The sequence below is a fragment of the Portunus trituberculatus genome, chromosome 47 (assembly GCF_017591435.1).
Source record: "Portunus trituberculatus isolate SZX2019 chromosome 47, ASM1759143v1, whole genome shotgun sequence".
In the NCBI taxonomy this organism is placed as follows: domain Eukaryota; kingdom Metazoa; phylum Arthropoda; class Malacostraca; order Decapoda; family Portunidae; genus Portunus; species Portunus trituberculatus.
Window position 1 is genome coordinate 27,113,250 of NC_059301.1, and position 14,744 is coordinate 27,127,993.

A 14,744-nucleotide genomic window follows, 5' to 3' on the forward strand; every position below is an offset into this window, starting at 1 on the left:
AAGGAAAGAAGGATTTCAGAGTATAAGAGTTACAGAAAATAAAGTTAAACTTTCTTTCCGGAAAGTGTTGTTTCAGTAAGTGATTAAGTTTTTCCGAATCACGAAACTCAAATGGCCATAGTGAGGTAATTTTATGTAATGTACTAATGTGTCATCCTTATATTTTTGCAAAGGGTTATAAATATTATCCAAGAATTTTTTTATACAATTTTGTAGTCTTCATATGGCACCCCCTCTCTGGTTGTCACCCGGGACGGACCGCCCCCGCCGCCCCCTCCCCACCTTAGCACGCCACTGTGTGATGCTGTGTGGTGTATATCTTGTTTGCACTGGGACAAATCCTCTTCACTGTGCCTTCAGATATACCAGCTGCATCTGTTGTCCTCTTCCTCACTTGATTTATTGGTAAAAGTGGTCCTTGCAAGCTTTATTTATTAATTCTGTAGACAAACTTCTTGGTTTGGCTGTACAACATACAGACGAGGATGCGTCAGTGTATCCTTTCATGGTGGCGACCAAATGAGAAGTGAATCGATTTGCACCTGCGTGGTGACCTGACTCCTCCCCCTTCCCCCAGGGGAAATCCAGTACCATAAGCCTTCCGAGGGTTTAGGCCAGCGAGGGCATGGAAAACATCGTTACGAAGAATTTTAATTGTAGACATGAAATAGTCAGAGGGAGGAGGAGAGGGAGGGACAAGCCCAGAAGCGTCCAAGGTGGAGTTGTGAGCAAAGGTTTGAGAGAAGAGTTCAGCTTTAGAGACAGAGGAGAGGGAGGGACAAGCCCAGAATCGTCCAAGGTGGAGTTGTGAGCAAAGGTTTGAGAGAAGAGTTCAGCTTTAGAGACAGAAGAGATGGCAGTGGCGCCATCAGGATGAAATAAAGGTGGGAAAGATGAAGAAGTGAAGTTATTGGAGATGTTTTTTGGCTAGATGCCAGAAGTCTCGAGGGGAGTTTGAGTTTGAAAGATTATGACATTTTCTACTTATGAAGGAGTGTTTGGCAAGTTGAAGAACAGACTTGGCATGATTCCGGGCAGAAATATAAAGTTCATGAGATTCAGTAGATGGAAGACTCAAGTACCTTTTGTGGGCAACCTCTCTATCATGTATAGCATGAGAACAGGCTGAGTTAAACCAAGGTTTAGAAGGTTTAGGTTGAGAAAAGAATGAGGAATGTACGCCTCCATGCCAGACACTATCACCTCTGTTATGCGTTCAGCACAAAGAGATGGGTCTCTGACACGGAAGCAGTAATCATTCCAGGAAAATCAGCATAATACCTCCTCAGGTCCCCCAACTGGCAGAGGCAAAACGCCAGAGGCACCTTCGCTTTGGGGATCCTGTGGAGGATTGGAGAAATAGGACAAGATACAGAAATGAGATTGTGATCGGAGGAGCCCAACGGAGATGAAAGGGTGACAGCATAAGCAGAAGGATTAGAGGTGAGGAAGAGATCAAGAATGTTGGGCGTGTCTCCAAGACGGTCAGGAATACGAGTAGGGTGTTGCACCAGTTGCTCTAGGTCATGGAGGATAGCAAAGTTGAAGGCTAGTTCACCAGGATGGTCAGTGAAGGAGATGAAAGCCAAAGCTGGTGGTGAACATTGAAATCTCCAAGAATGGAAATCTCAGCGAAAGGGTAGAGGGACAGAATGTGCTCCACTTTGGAAGTTAAGTAGTCGAAGAATTTACTATAGTCAGAAGAGTTAGGGGAGAGATAAACAGCACAGATGAATTTAGTTTGAGAGTGACTGTTAAGTCGAAGCCAGATGGTGGAAAACTCGGAAGACTCAAGAGCGTGGGCACGAGAGCAAGTTAAGTCGTTGCGTACATAGACGCAACATCCAGCTTTGGAATGAAAATGAGAATAGAGAAAGTAGGAGGGAACAGAGAAGGGCTACTGTCAGTTGCCTCAGACAGCTGTGTTTCGGTGAGGAAAAGAAGATGAGGTTTAGTAGAGGAGAGGTGGTGTTCCACAGATTGAAAATTAGATCTAAGACCGCGAATGTTGCAGAAGTTAATATAGAGAAAGTTGAGGGAGGTGTCAAGGCATTTGGGGTCGTTATCAAGAAAGGCGTCCGACCTGGGGACATTTTTGGTCCCTTCCCAAGAAGGGGACTCCGAGGCATTGAATGGAGTTCCCATTTTCTTTTAAATTTTGATTTTGAAGTGAAGGGTGTATGAGTGGTAAGTGCATGTAGTTTTGTGTGGAGAAGGAGATTTGTCTTTAAAGGGTACGCTGTGACTGCCCCCTTGAGTTGTGAGACACAAAGGGAAACGTTCAGCAAGATCACAACTAGCTTTAATGGAAGGTTCACAGCACCCCCTTAACTAGTATTATTAGATCTCTCTGGGAGTAAGTTACTGTTTCGGTACGTGTCTACTACCTCCTCTTCCCTTGAGCCAATCGCCATTTATTATTTTAAATTTAGTTTTGCCTTTTTAAATTTCTTGTTTTACCAACATATTCAATTTTGTCTAAGAGGACCACCCCATTTTCCCTTGTCTGGGCTAGTTATGATAATATCTTTATCATTACGTAACTTTTTTAGCCAATTAGTTAATAGGATCCTTGATAAACAAACTACCAGCCTAAAAGAGTTAAGTAACAATAAGAATATTATTGCAATGTAGCAGTTATAGGAGACATTATAGTCAGACTACCGCCCACTACAGTAAGCCCCTGCACTTGGGTAATTAATTAGTCTGGCGAAACTACTACCAAATACGAATTTCGCCAAACACGAGTTCTTTAAATTGCCTAAAAAATGCCTCAATCAGTCTTTGGTCATTGCCAAAGTCCCTCTTTTGACCCCTAAAATACCATCTTTCGAGCTGAAATTAAATCTTTTGCCTTCAGATATTAGAACACATGTACAAAACAGAGCAATAAACAATTAATTAAGCTAATAAGACATGATATAAGGGCTGTAACTCCTGTTTTTCCATCCTTTTCCCTCGCCCACTTTCGTCCTTGACGCCACCACTATTGTCCTTACCCCCACCGGTACCACCCGTTGCGCTAGTAGAGGCCATGTTGGCGGTAAATCGCCAGAATTCGTTCCAACGCTAGCAGAACAGAGGGTAGCACAAACAAAATGGCTGAAGAGGACTCTCATAATGCGTTCTGATAAGTTTAGAGAGAGGTCTGGCGTCACCGGGGAGTGCGTGGTTCGTCGTGCGGCCGCCATGGGACCGCCAAATTTGAATTCAAATCACCAAGCGTCCACTCGGTGGTCTGTGGCCACCCTACCGCCAAAAGTGAATTTCGCTAAGCTGGGATTCGCCAACGGCGGGGCTTACTATACAAGGAACTGAATACTTTACTTATTTTGTTCTCAAATAAGTAGTATAATTTTTATTCTAATTATTACTACCATATGATTTCACTTAATTGGCAGAAACTTAACTACCCATGGCCTGCGGTAAGGAAGAACCTCTTCTTCCTGCGGTGGACTGACATGGAAGCCACCACACCAGTGCTGCCAGGCATGCGTGTCACCTATGTGTGAGTGGTTTTACTCCATTATTATTCATGAAGTCAAAATAATGAACTGACATAACTAGAAGAGGTTAAATTCTGAGAGAGAGAGAGAGAGAGAGAGAGAGAGAGAGAGAGAGAGAGAGAGAGAGAGAGAGAGAGAGAGAGAGAGAGATTACCACTTTATTTTGTTTCAAGACGAGAGACACGGCCAAAATGATGTATTGAAATAATCCATGTCTCTTAGTTTCAGAAAATTTTATTGTATGAAGCTATCCAAACTGAACGACACACAGGAAATTAGCCAACTTCGCCTGTGGGCTTCGGGAAGTGAGCCTCCGCCCAGTCTGCTGGTAATTGGTGAGTGTATGGCCTCATTGGGTGTCCTATTCTACGTGGCACATGTTCATAGTGCATATTACAAATAGATTACAATATGTTTCAATAAACAAGAGCTGATGTAGGTCTCTTTAGATCACCCGTTGTAGTTGTATAAATGTAACAAATATTTATTTTATTTCATATAACCTGTTTTACTAAATAATTGATCAATTAACTGACTGACATTTATTTTTTAAGGCGCCACGATACTGTACTGATCATCGTAGTCCCGTTCTAAATTCAAGCAAGTGGATTTTTTTCCCAAATGAAAATGGCATAACAAAATTTTATTGATGCATTATAATATAGTAATACTATGTATAACTATATGTGTTTGCAAAATAATCAAATTGAATTAATAACTGGGAAAAACATTGGTATATGATTACCTATGTCAGTTATTAATTTATCATCAGTCAGTCTGTCAGTCAGATGCCATGTGCAGCATTGTACTTGGGTAGGATTCCACAGGACAGCCACAATCAGATAGCAGAAAATTCTTACAATGATAGTATGCATCAGTGAATCCAAGAACTCAATATCAAAATCCACTCACGCTCCTCCGTTCTTTCTGGCTATACTCTTCTGCTATACTCGCCACAATGAGAAATGGCTTACAGGGCGTGAAAACCCAGGGACTCCCTCAGTCTTGCCACATCTCCACAGATCACCAGCTCCATTTGCTTTTTCTTTCAAGAAGTACCTACTGACATTGTAAATAATTGCCTTAGCTTGGCTATGAAGGTGGCCATATGGTGAGCTTGAAGCAGAGGAATGATCCATAGCGAGAAAGTGCGTGTGCGACGCCAAGAGTTCCTCCATTGACGGTGTGGTGAAGGAAGTAGCAATCTCGCCCTTCCCCGCTCATATGCCACATTTCCGATTGCGGGAAATTAAACTTTTATACAGAAAACACCCTTTCATATTTACCTCAGTGGTGATGTGGAACAAAAGTTATAATAATTCCAAATTCCAGAAATAACTTTGAAAATACGCCAATTTATACAGAAACATAAAGAGAGAAAGAAAGACAGAGGCATAGGTTACGTAGGTTGAGCGGGGTGGGAGAAAGAAGAAGGTGGCGATAATGGCGATACTGGGGGAATCCCCTTTCCACACCCTACCAGCCATTTCTTGATGCAGCGAGTATAGCGCTCATCCGCTAATTTTTGGAGTGATCGTGCTCGCATTTACGCTCAAGCTACTGCTTGCCGCTCGCACTCACACTTGCGCTTAAGCTTACACTCTGCGGTCGCACTTCCCGTTTGCGTTCTCTACTTGTGCTCTCCGCTTGCACTCTCCATTCGAGCTCTTGCTCGCTCTTCTTAGTTACATTCACAAGAGGGATGTAGGAAAAAAGAAAAAAGGATACTCAGCATGTACCTGTTGAGTTGTACGATGGAAATAATCTGAGGAGTGGGGACGCCGCCCCACAGAGGAGGAAATAAATTATTGTTGTTGCCTTTCAAGCTGCACAAATTAACTCCTTCCCAGCAGCAGGGCAGATGAGAGAACTACCAAATAAAAAACTGTATATATATAAACGCTACCGACTTTCATTCATACGTCTATATATAGTTTCCCCAGCAAAAAAAAGTCTGAATGTGGATGGGCCTTTAGTTACCCAGGAATTTGTGAGGCAAGAGTCACCAGCCAATAGCGAGCGGCACCAGTCAAAACGGATGTCCTGAGAAAGCTGCCAGAGGTCGCCTATGCATCGCAGAGGAGCTCTTTTTACGATCCTAGTATAGATGCTGTAGACATTGTTCATAGAAGAAATGAAGCTTAAAGGAGGGGAAAAGAGAGGTCACAGAGTCCTGTGAGATTCAGGGATTACTATATAAGGATGAATGGAATTGATTTAACAATCAAATTTTACTTCCTGCCAGGGGGAAGAGAGGTAGGCGTATTAGCTCCTGAGCTTGTGCGGAGTTGGAGCATAGAAAAACTTCATCAAACTCCGTTGTTCTACAATTTTCCCGCTTTAGTGGATTTTATTTGCTTACAGACAATTACGTGATGGTTATGTATTGTGCTCTGGAATGCGGCCCATGTCCATGCATGTATGTGTGTGAAGGGGAAGAGCGAGTTGGACAGTTGGAGGGAAGAGGTCCAAGAGGGTGGTGGGGGATGTGTCATGAAGTTTATTTTACACTTATGCACTCTGATTTATAATGTCTGGCATTATCCCTAGAACCATTGTGTAGCTTACAATAGTTGATATTGTTTCTCTATAATCACCAGAGTAAGGACTAGAGTGGCTAGATGATAATAGAGGCAGAAGTGTTAAAGGAAAGATCTTGTTTCTCAACTTACAGTATATCAGGCCATTGTAGCTTGCGAAGTTTAATTAAATCTGCATACTTCAAAGTTAACTTTTTATCACAGGCACTGATAAATAACCTCTTCTTTCCTTCCAATGAAAGAAATAAATTGTCGTCACACTTAAAAAAAAAAATAATTTTGGGAACAAGACATTCAAAATAATGCACGCTTCTATTGTAACTTTACACTATTTTTCTTTTTCCTTGATAAATGTACATTGATTTACAGAGAGTTCAGACATCAACGATGATAGTATGTGGTCCTGCTTCTTAGAAATTTATTTATATCATACCATATGGGCTTTTCACGGGAATTTTAGAGTAAAGGAGGCATTGTGTCTGAAAACCCACACGTTAGGGAGCCGTTACCCTGAGTAAGGAAGCCCTACTTACACTTCGACTAAGGCCAGGATTCGGACCCTTGTGCTTGGAGACGCCTAGGCCCCCAAAGCACCCATGGTTCCACTGTAGCACGGTTTGAATTACAGTAAGTCCTCCTTATAGGGTAATTCGTTATCCGGTAAATTCACAGTTACGGTGTTTGGTAATTACTAACCTCGATTCATTTTACGGTAAGAAAAATTCAGATAAGGTATCCACTCATGTTTTGTTTACATCGTACCGTGGCGCCACCATGCCGCGCGGCCACCACAACAATCAGTCTCTTCCCGCGTTTCCCACTGAACACAAGTGAAATCCTTAAGGCATGTTTTTTGTGGATATTATGAGTAAGGGCTGAAATCCCAACTGTCCCTTAGCCTTGGGAAGGACATCATCTGATAGAATACGTGGCGAGTGAAAGGTAAATAAAAACATTTTATGTTTATTTCTTTTGCGCAGTACTTTACATTTTTTTTTATATGACTATTTTCATGTCTGTAGGGGTGACTTTCGACGTGCTGGAACACATCCCCTATTATTACATGTTATAATGGGTTCGGTATACAGTAATTTTGATTTGAGGTAAGGTTTTCAGGAATGCATATGTACTGTATAACGAGGACTTGCTGTACTATTACACTATTCATCAACACTTCTGGGACTTATACACCAATTTATTGCCAGAATTACTTCCACTGACAAGTGCTTTCCTCCCACAGGATACTCCACTTGGATGATGCTCTGGCACAAAAATGCAAACAAATTAAGTACTGTGGATTTCCTGGATGGACTGCGACAAATGCACTCATTGGTTATGCCGCTACTGCAGAAGGTTTGTGTGTGTTGTCAATGATTTCTCAAGTACAGATAACAAAACTGGGTACGATAATTCACAGGTCAACAGTTCTTCATCGTTATGAAGATCAGCCAGCAGACTCGGGTGTTGGTGCTCAGTCAAAGTCGCTTTCGTCCTTATTCCGATGCATCACTTAAACAACGAGCTGCTCTTACCTCAGCAAACTTTGACTGGAATGAAGCTACTGCACTACACTTTCTACGCCATGGAGCCGAAGTCAATCTTTACGCTGATACTCCTCAATCAACACCTCTGCAGGAAAATCTAAACCCTGTGTCCTCCCATTCTTCGGTGTGGTGGTGGGACTCCGGTCTCCCACTTAACCTTGCTGCTCATCAGGAATGTGAGGAGCTGCATCGCCTTAGGTTGACTCACCACCCAGTATACAGGGACTCCTTCCTGTCCTGTTGTGACCCTCATCATGCAGGCAGTGTAGCCAACAGGGATTTGGTGGTAATGTTACTAAATTTGGTATGTAACTCTGTACTACAGTTGGACCACCGTCATTGCTGCTCCTGATAACTCTGCTGGATACTAGTATCGTATCTAGTGGTAGGGCTTGTGGGAGACGATTACTGGATTCGAATCCTTACCCAAAAGAGGCCTGACGAATCTGATTACTGTGCTTGTATTCTAGAATCTTCTGATGAATCCGTCAAATCGTTTCAAAATTCATGAGTCTCAGAATGATTTGTATTAGTTATGAATAACATCGTTCAAAAATGTCTGTAAATTAACATATTGTGTGTGATAATATAATCTATTACTTTGGCATATAAATTGAAAGACTAGAAAAAGTTATTTGTGATATGTAGATGGTTGTTGTGTTGCTATAGTCATCCTTATTAATCTATCTATCTATCTATCTATCTATCTATCTATCTATCTATCTATATATATATATATATATATATATATATATATATATATATATATATATATATATATATATATATATATATATATATTACGCCGCCCCCACGTCCTTACACAACTTCCACAGCCGCGACAGGTACTCCGACAGGCAGGAGGCATGAAACACTTAGCACAACTCCTTCAGTTTACTTGGCTGCGGCCCACTTAAATATCCCCCCTTGCGCCACACTGTCCTGATTGGCTCACCCATGAGCCATTCTCTGATGGCTTATCCACCTGCATCCAGTCGCTCACTTCCGGTCTCGTCTCACACCACTACTGCAACCCATTGCAGTGGTGCCAACGTACTAGTGCTGCAAACGCTAACTTCACTAACCCCCTCCTGCGCCGCTGCAACACTGCCCTTTCCCTGACAAAATAGTCGTCTCGACTATTCATCGTCAGTCACACACATAATCCCACCACTGAAGTCTTTTTCTCGTTCTGGGGGGGCGAGATACAAACAGTTCACTCACAACTTCGTTCTCTGAATCCTCCCGCACGCCGACAACACACTCTGCAACATTGTCTATTTCACCTTCACCCTCCACCTCGCTGTCGCTCCCCACTTCACTGTCTGGCGACGAGGGTGGTCCTTGCTGGCCCCACGTGAAGTGTCCTTCCTCCACAACAACCTACAGCCGGTCGACGTGGCCAATGCGCGGCCGCCTACTTGTGCCATTGCCCAGCTTGTAGGTGACGGCCGAAAGTCGTTGTAGAATGGTGTACGGGCCTTTCCACATTCCCAGTAGCTCTGCAGCTTCGGAGTGGTGCCTCATTTCGTGCAAGGATTGTACCGCCAGCCACGGCACCCCACCGTATACTAGGCATCACTGGCGCGCAGCTGATACCAGCGGATAATGGCTTGCCCTGCGATACGAAGATTATTCGACACTTGTCACTGCGTGGCCTCTATCTGCTGCTGCAACGCCTCTACCAACTCAGGCGCCGTCTGTGGTAGCTCTTCCCAGGTGGTCGTCCAGTGGCCAGGTCCAGAGGCAGCCTCATCTCTTCTCTCTTGGCCAACGGGACACGGCGATGTGGCTGCTTCATAAGTGGATGGTCTGCAGTGTTGGAGTGCTGAACCAGCAACGTGCAGCTAAGATCTTGGGTATCTCGGCTGAAGACGTCCTCGTGCTCCATCAGCCGCTTCTCCAACTTCACCACCTGCTCAGGAGTCAGTTTGGTGGAGCTACATACCTTCAAGTCCACCACGTTGGAGGTAGAGCGGGGATTGCCTCACCCGCCTCTCCGTCCACCTCACCACCGCAGCTGCTTGCCACTGCTTGGCGTCCATGGGCTGTCCCAGTGGCGTCTGCAACCTCACCTTCCCTCACAACTCGGCAGTGCAGCTCCAGCCTCTCGTCCTCGTCATTTGGACTCGTCCGGGGTTCTCCACCTGTTCAGCAGCATTCTCAAGGATCAGCAGTATTGTTTCCCCACGTACCTGCGTGTGCATCCTTCCAAGGTCCGCACATGCTGCACTCTGAACCAAAGAGTCCAGTCCCAACAAACAGGGTTCCTTCATGTCGGCCACGAATACTGGTAGCTTCTCCTCAAGCAAACCACCATGATTGTAGACATCACGGGTCAGTCACGCCACACAGCTGCCGGTCTGACACAGGGAGATCTTGCATTACCACTACTTCTTTCCCGACGACGGTCTTTACCACACCAGTGATCATCACCACAGGACACGGGCGGCCGTCCATCTGGCTCTCAATGACTTCAGTGCGTTCCTCGCACTGTTGTCTCACTGCCACCAGTTCCTCCTTGAACTCTTCTGTCAGGTCCTGCCGCATCATCGCTGCACTTGTTGCCTGTCTCCTTTTCCTTTCCTGTTTCATTTCACTTATCATTTTGTCCATAAGCACAATCACTGCCCTCGTTTCTTGTTTACTTTCCCTTATTTCCAGTTTCATTTCACTTCTTGCCTGTGCCATTTTGTTCACTGCCTGTACCAACCCAGCGACCAAGTTTTCCAGCCTTTTCAAACCTGGCTCACTGTCTTCCGGACTCTCACTGCCTCTCGCATCTGAGTCTGCCATTATTCACACGTACCCAGCTACCTCACTAGCCAAACTTTATCCCAAAACTCCTGACACCACTGTTACACTGGCCGTTTCCCTGACACCAATGTTACGATGTCCTCACTGACACCATTGTTACGCCACCCGTGTCCTTACTCAGCTTCCACAACCGCGACAGGTACTCATTCAACCTCAGCGATAGCCCAGGAGAACTCAGGACGGGGTGGCAACAGACACAGGGATAATGCCTGCGAAGATCCGTGACTAGCGAGGAGTAGTGAGGCACAAGTGCTCACCAGACTCGAAAGACTTACTCAGAAAGGCAGGAGGCATGAAACAATTAGCACAACTCCTTCAGTTTACTGGGATGTAATACAATACAGTACCGAGTACAAGGTGTCACACATAACGAAAACGAAAGGTGGAGAAGACACAGTGCGATGACAAGGGGTACAGGACCAGAGACAGCAGGAGCAAGACGACGAACCACCAGCTAACTGACCGGGGAGGAGGAGAAGGGACTAAACTGTCCTCACAGGAAGAACTTGGGGGAGGGGGACAGCAGAAAGCGAGAGATTAAGTTGCGGCCCGCTTAAATAGTGGTGCCAACATACTAGTGCTGCAAACGCTAACTTCACTACCACCACCCCGTGCCGCTGCAACAATCTGTATATATATATATATATATATATATATATATATATATATATATATATATATATATATATATATATATATATATATATATATATATACAGTGGTACCTTGAGATACGAGTTTGATTTGTTCCGTGACGGAGCTCGCATCTCAAATAGCTCATATCTCAAAACAATTTCTCCCACTGAAGTGCACTGAGATGCCATTATTCCATTCCAGCCTCTCCAAAAAGAGCACCCCTAATTCTGTTTTCAGGTAAGAAAAGGTATCTATAAATAATAATTATTGCACAGGAACATAATAAAACATAAAAGATAATATAAATAAATAAATTACTCTTATAAAGTACATTTCTCTAGGAGGGTGCATTCCACGTGACGTTATCCTACCCCATACCCAACCCTCACTTGGGACCAAGGATTCTAGAAGAATATACAGGTTCAATGGGCAGCCTGGAGGAATTGATTAGGGAGTGTAGCTTCTAACAGATGACGCACGGGTCACAGGTAGTAAGAGATGGGGGGGTTCATCAGCGGGGAAGGATGAGCGCCGTTACAAGATTCAAACAGGCAGTCAGTCACGGGAAGGGACGCAAGCCAGAGCAGCCTACGCCTGGGTCATACCATGCTCAGAGCTCACTTGCACCGCCTGCGTCTATTTCCTGACACCTTCTGCCCTTGGTGTAGGACTACCCCTGAGACCATTGAACATTTCCTGCTTCAATGGCTACACTTCCATTCTCATCATAATGCACTATGCTCCCGGCTCTCCACCCTGGCCATCACAACACTCGACCTGCCTACCCTCCTGGCGACCTCAGGCATCCACCCCTTCCGGCAACGTGCTGTCCTAAGCCTTACTTGTGCCTTCTTGAGGAAGACTGGCCAGCTACCACGCCTGTGATACCCACACAGGACTACCCCAGGGATCATAAGAATCCATAGATCTTCGTGGCCTTAACTGTTGGATCCTTATGAGCCCTGGGGTAGTCCTGTGTGGGTATCACAGGCGTAGTAACTGGCCAGTCTTTCTCAAGAAGGCACAAGTAAGGCTTAGGACAGCAGGTTGCCAGGAGGGGTGAATGCCTGAGGCCACCAGGTGGGTGGGCAAGTCCAATGTTGTGATGGGCAGGGAGTGTAGTGCAGTATGGTGAGAGTGGAAGCGTGGGCATTGTAGCAGGAAATGTTTGATGGTCTCAGGAGTAGTCCTACACCAAGAGCAGAAGGGGTCAGGATGGCGATGCAAATGAGCACTGAGTATGGTATGGCCCAGGCGGAGGTGGCAGAAAATATATATATATATATATATATATATATATATATATATATATATATATATATATATATATATATATATATATATATATATATATACAGTAAGGTCTCGGTTTACGTCAGAGTTACGTTCCTGAAACATGACGTAAGTCGATTTTGTACGTAACTCGAGTTTCCGTACATTTCAAAGCATATTATCGAGTTTTCAACCAATCATTGTTTATGGTCATTCAGGTAAGTTAAAGGTTATATTGTTATATTATTTACAACTATGTAAGAATATGAAACACAAGCTTGTTTTGTTGTTGATTAGGGCCACGAACGCGAAGGACTGCAGGTTGCCGAGAGGGGTGGACGCCTGAGGCCGCCAGGAGGGTGGGCAGGTCGAATGTTGTGACGCCCAGGGCGGACAGCTGGGAGCGTAGTGCAGTGCGGTGGGAGTAGAAGCGTGGGCAGCGGGGCAGGAAATGCAATAGGAAAGGGCAATAGGGATCAGCAGACAGGCGCAGACGGTGCAAGTCAGCTGCGAGTGTCGTGTGGCCCAGGCGAAGGCTCCGGAGTTGTTATTGTTGTGATGGGTGTGCGAGCCCTCAAGGTCGTCAACCTCCCCGTTGTCATGGTAACGGGCTTCCCATTTTCTTCTTCCCTCCCTCACACACAGCTGCTACCTCCCTTCTCATGTCTTTTAATTATGTCCTCTTTTTCATGTAGCATAATGGTTTTCCTTTCCTTAGCATCACTGCTGTCACTAAGGAGTTTTCTCTTTGGTGCCATTGAGCAAGATACTAAGAACTTGAGTCAGTAAACGCAGAAGTAGGATAACACTTTTGCCAGGGGCGACAGTGTGGTAGAACTGAGGCAGGGTGTTATTGTATTCAAGCGTGAGGCGGGCGGTGTGGCGGGCAACCACCAACAATAACAATAAATCCCGCACTTTACGATTTATAAATTTTCAATTTTTTAAATCTTTAATTGCCTTATAGTGGACTGACGTAACTCGAGACCGATGTAACCCGGGACTTTACTGTATATATATATATATATATATATATATATATATATATATATATATATATATATATATATATATATATATATATATATATATATATATATATATATATATATATATATATATATATATATATATATATATATATATATATATATATATATATATATATATATATATATATATATATATATATATATATATATATATATATATATATATATATATATATATATATATATATATATATATATATATATATATATATATATATATATATATATATATATATATATATATATATATATATATATATATATATATATATATATATATATATATATATATATATATATATATATATATATATATATATATATATATATATATATATATATATATATATATATATATATATATATATATATATATATATATATATATATATATATATATATATATATATATATATATATATATATATATATATATATATATATATATATATATATATATATATATATATATATATATATATATATATATATATATATATATATATATATATATATATATATATATATATATATATATATATATATATATATATATATATATATATATATATATATATATATATATATATATATATATATATATATATATATATATATATATATATATATATATATATATATATATATATATATATATATATATATATATATATATATATATATATATATATATATATATATATATATATATATATATATATATATATATATATATATATATATATATATATATATATATATATATATATATATATATATATATATATATATATATATATATATATATATATATATATATATATATATATATATATATATATATATATATATATATATATATATATATATATATATATATATATATATATATATATATATATATATATATATACACCGCTGGTCAGAGTGGAAGGCGCGGTACCTGTGCGCGGCAACTCCGTAATCCCATGTCGCCTTTCACATATCTCCGCACACTCCTTTCACTCACCCCACCCAGCACAGAGGGTTCCTAGCCTAAAGTTCCTTGCTGTGTATGTGAGGCTTGGCCTAAAGCGGTCTTCGAATAATGTTCAGAGTTCTCTGGTTCTCACTGCGTTTACGCCCTTCAGGCTTGTAAGGTGATGGCGAAGCATCTCTTCCTCCCTCACAATAAATTTTGATCCAACGTTGAACAATTCTGAGACCTTTGCCAGTGTTCACGGCAGTTTCTTGATTTGACTTATTCTCCCTCACTGAGGCACAAATGACTGAGATTTGGGCCTTACTAATTAGTTTCCTAGGTCCCATATTAGGTAGTAACAAGGCACAATGGTAAGCTCACGCATCCACAAAAAGGGCCCGTGAGGGAGGGTGAAA

At 41.9% G+C, this 14,744-nt stretch overlaps 1 protein-coding gene across 1 annotated transcript in view; it reads left to right on the forward strand.

Moving 5' to 3' along the window:
* The window catches only part of LOC123520733, a 13,154-nt gene extending 4,934 nt beyond the window's left edge, over positions 1-8,220 (forward strand). Inside the window, exons 2-5 of the mRNA XM_045283291.1 lie at positions 3,402-3,508; positions 3,729-3,841; positions 7,287-7,399; positions 7,490-8,220. Coding sequence (XP_045139226.1) covers positions 3,402-3,508; positions 3,729-3,841; positions 7,287-7,399; positions 7,490-7,942 — 786 coding nt within the window. The 3' untranslated portion in view covers positions 7,943-8,220. The remainder of the gene's footprint in view (positions 1-3,401; positions 3,509-3,728; positions 3,842-7,286; positions 7,400-7,489) is intronic.
* Positions 8,221-14,744: the final 6,524 nt, after the last annotated feature.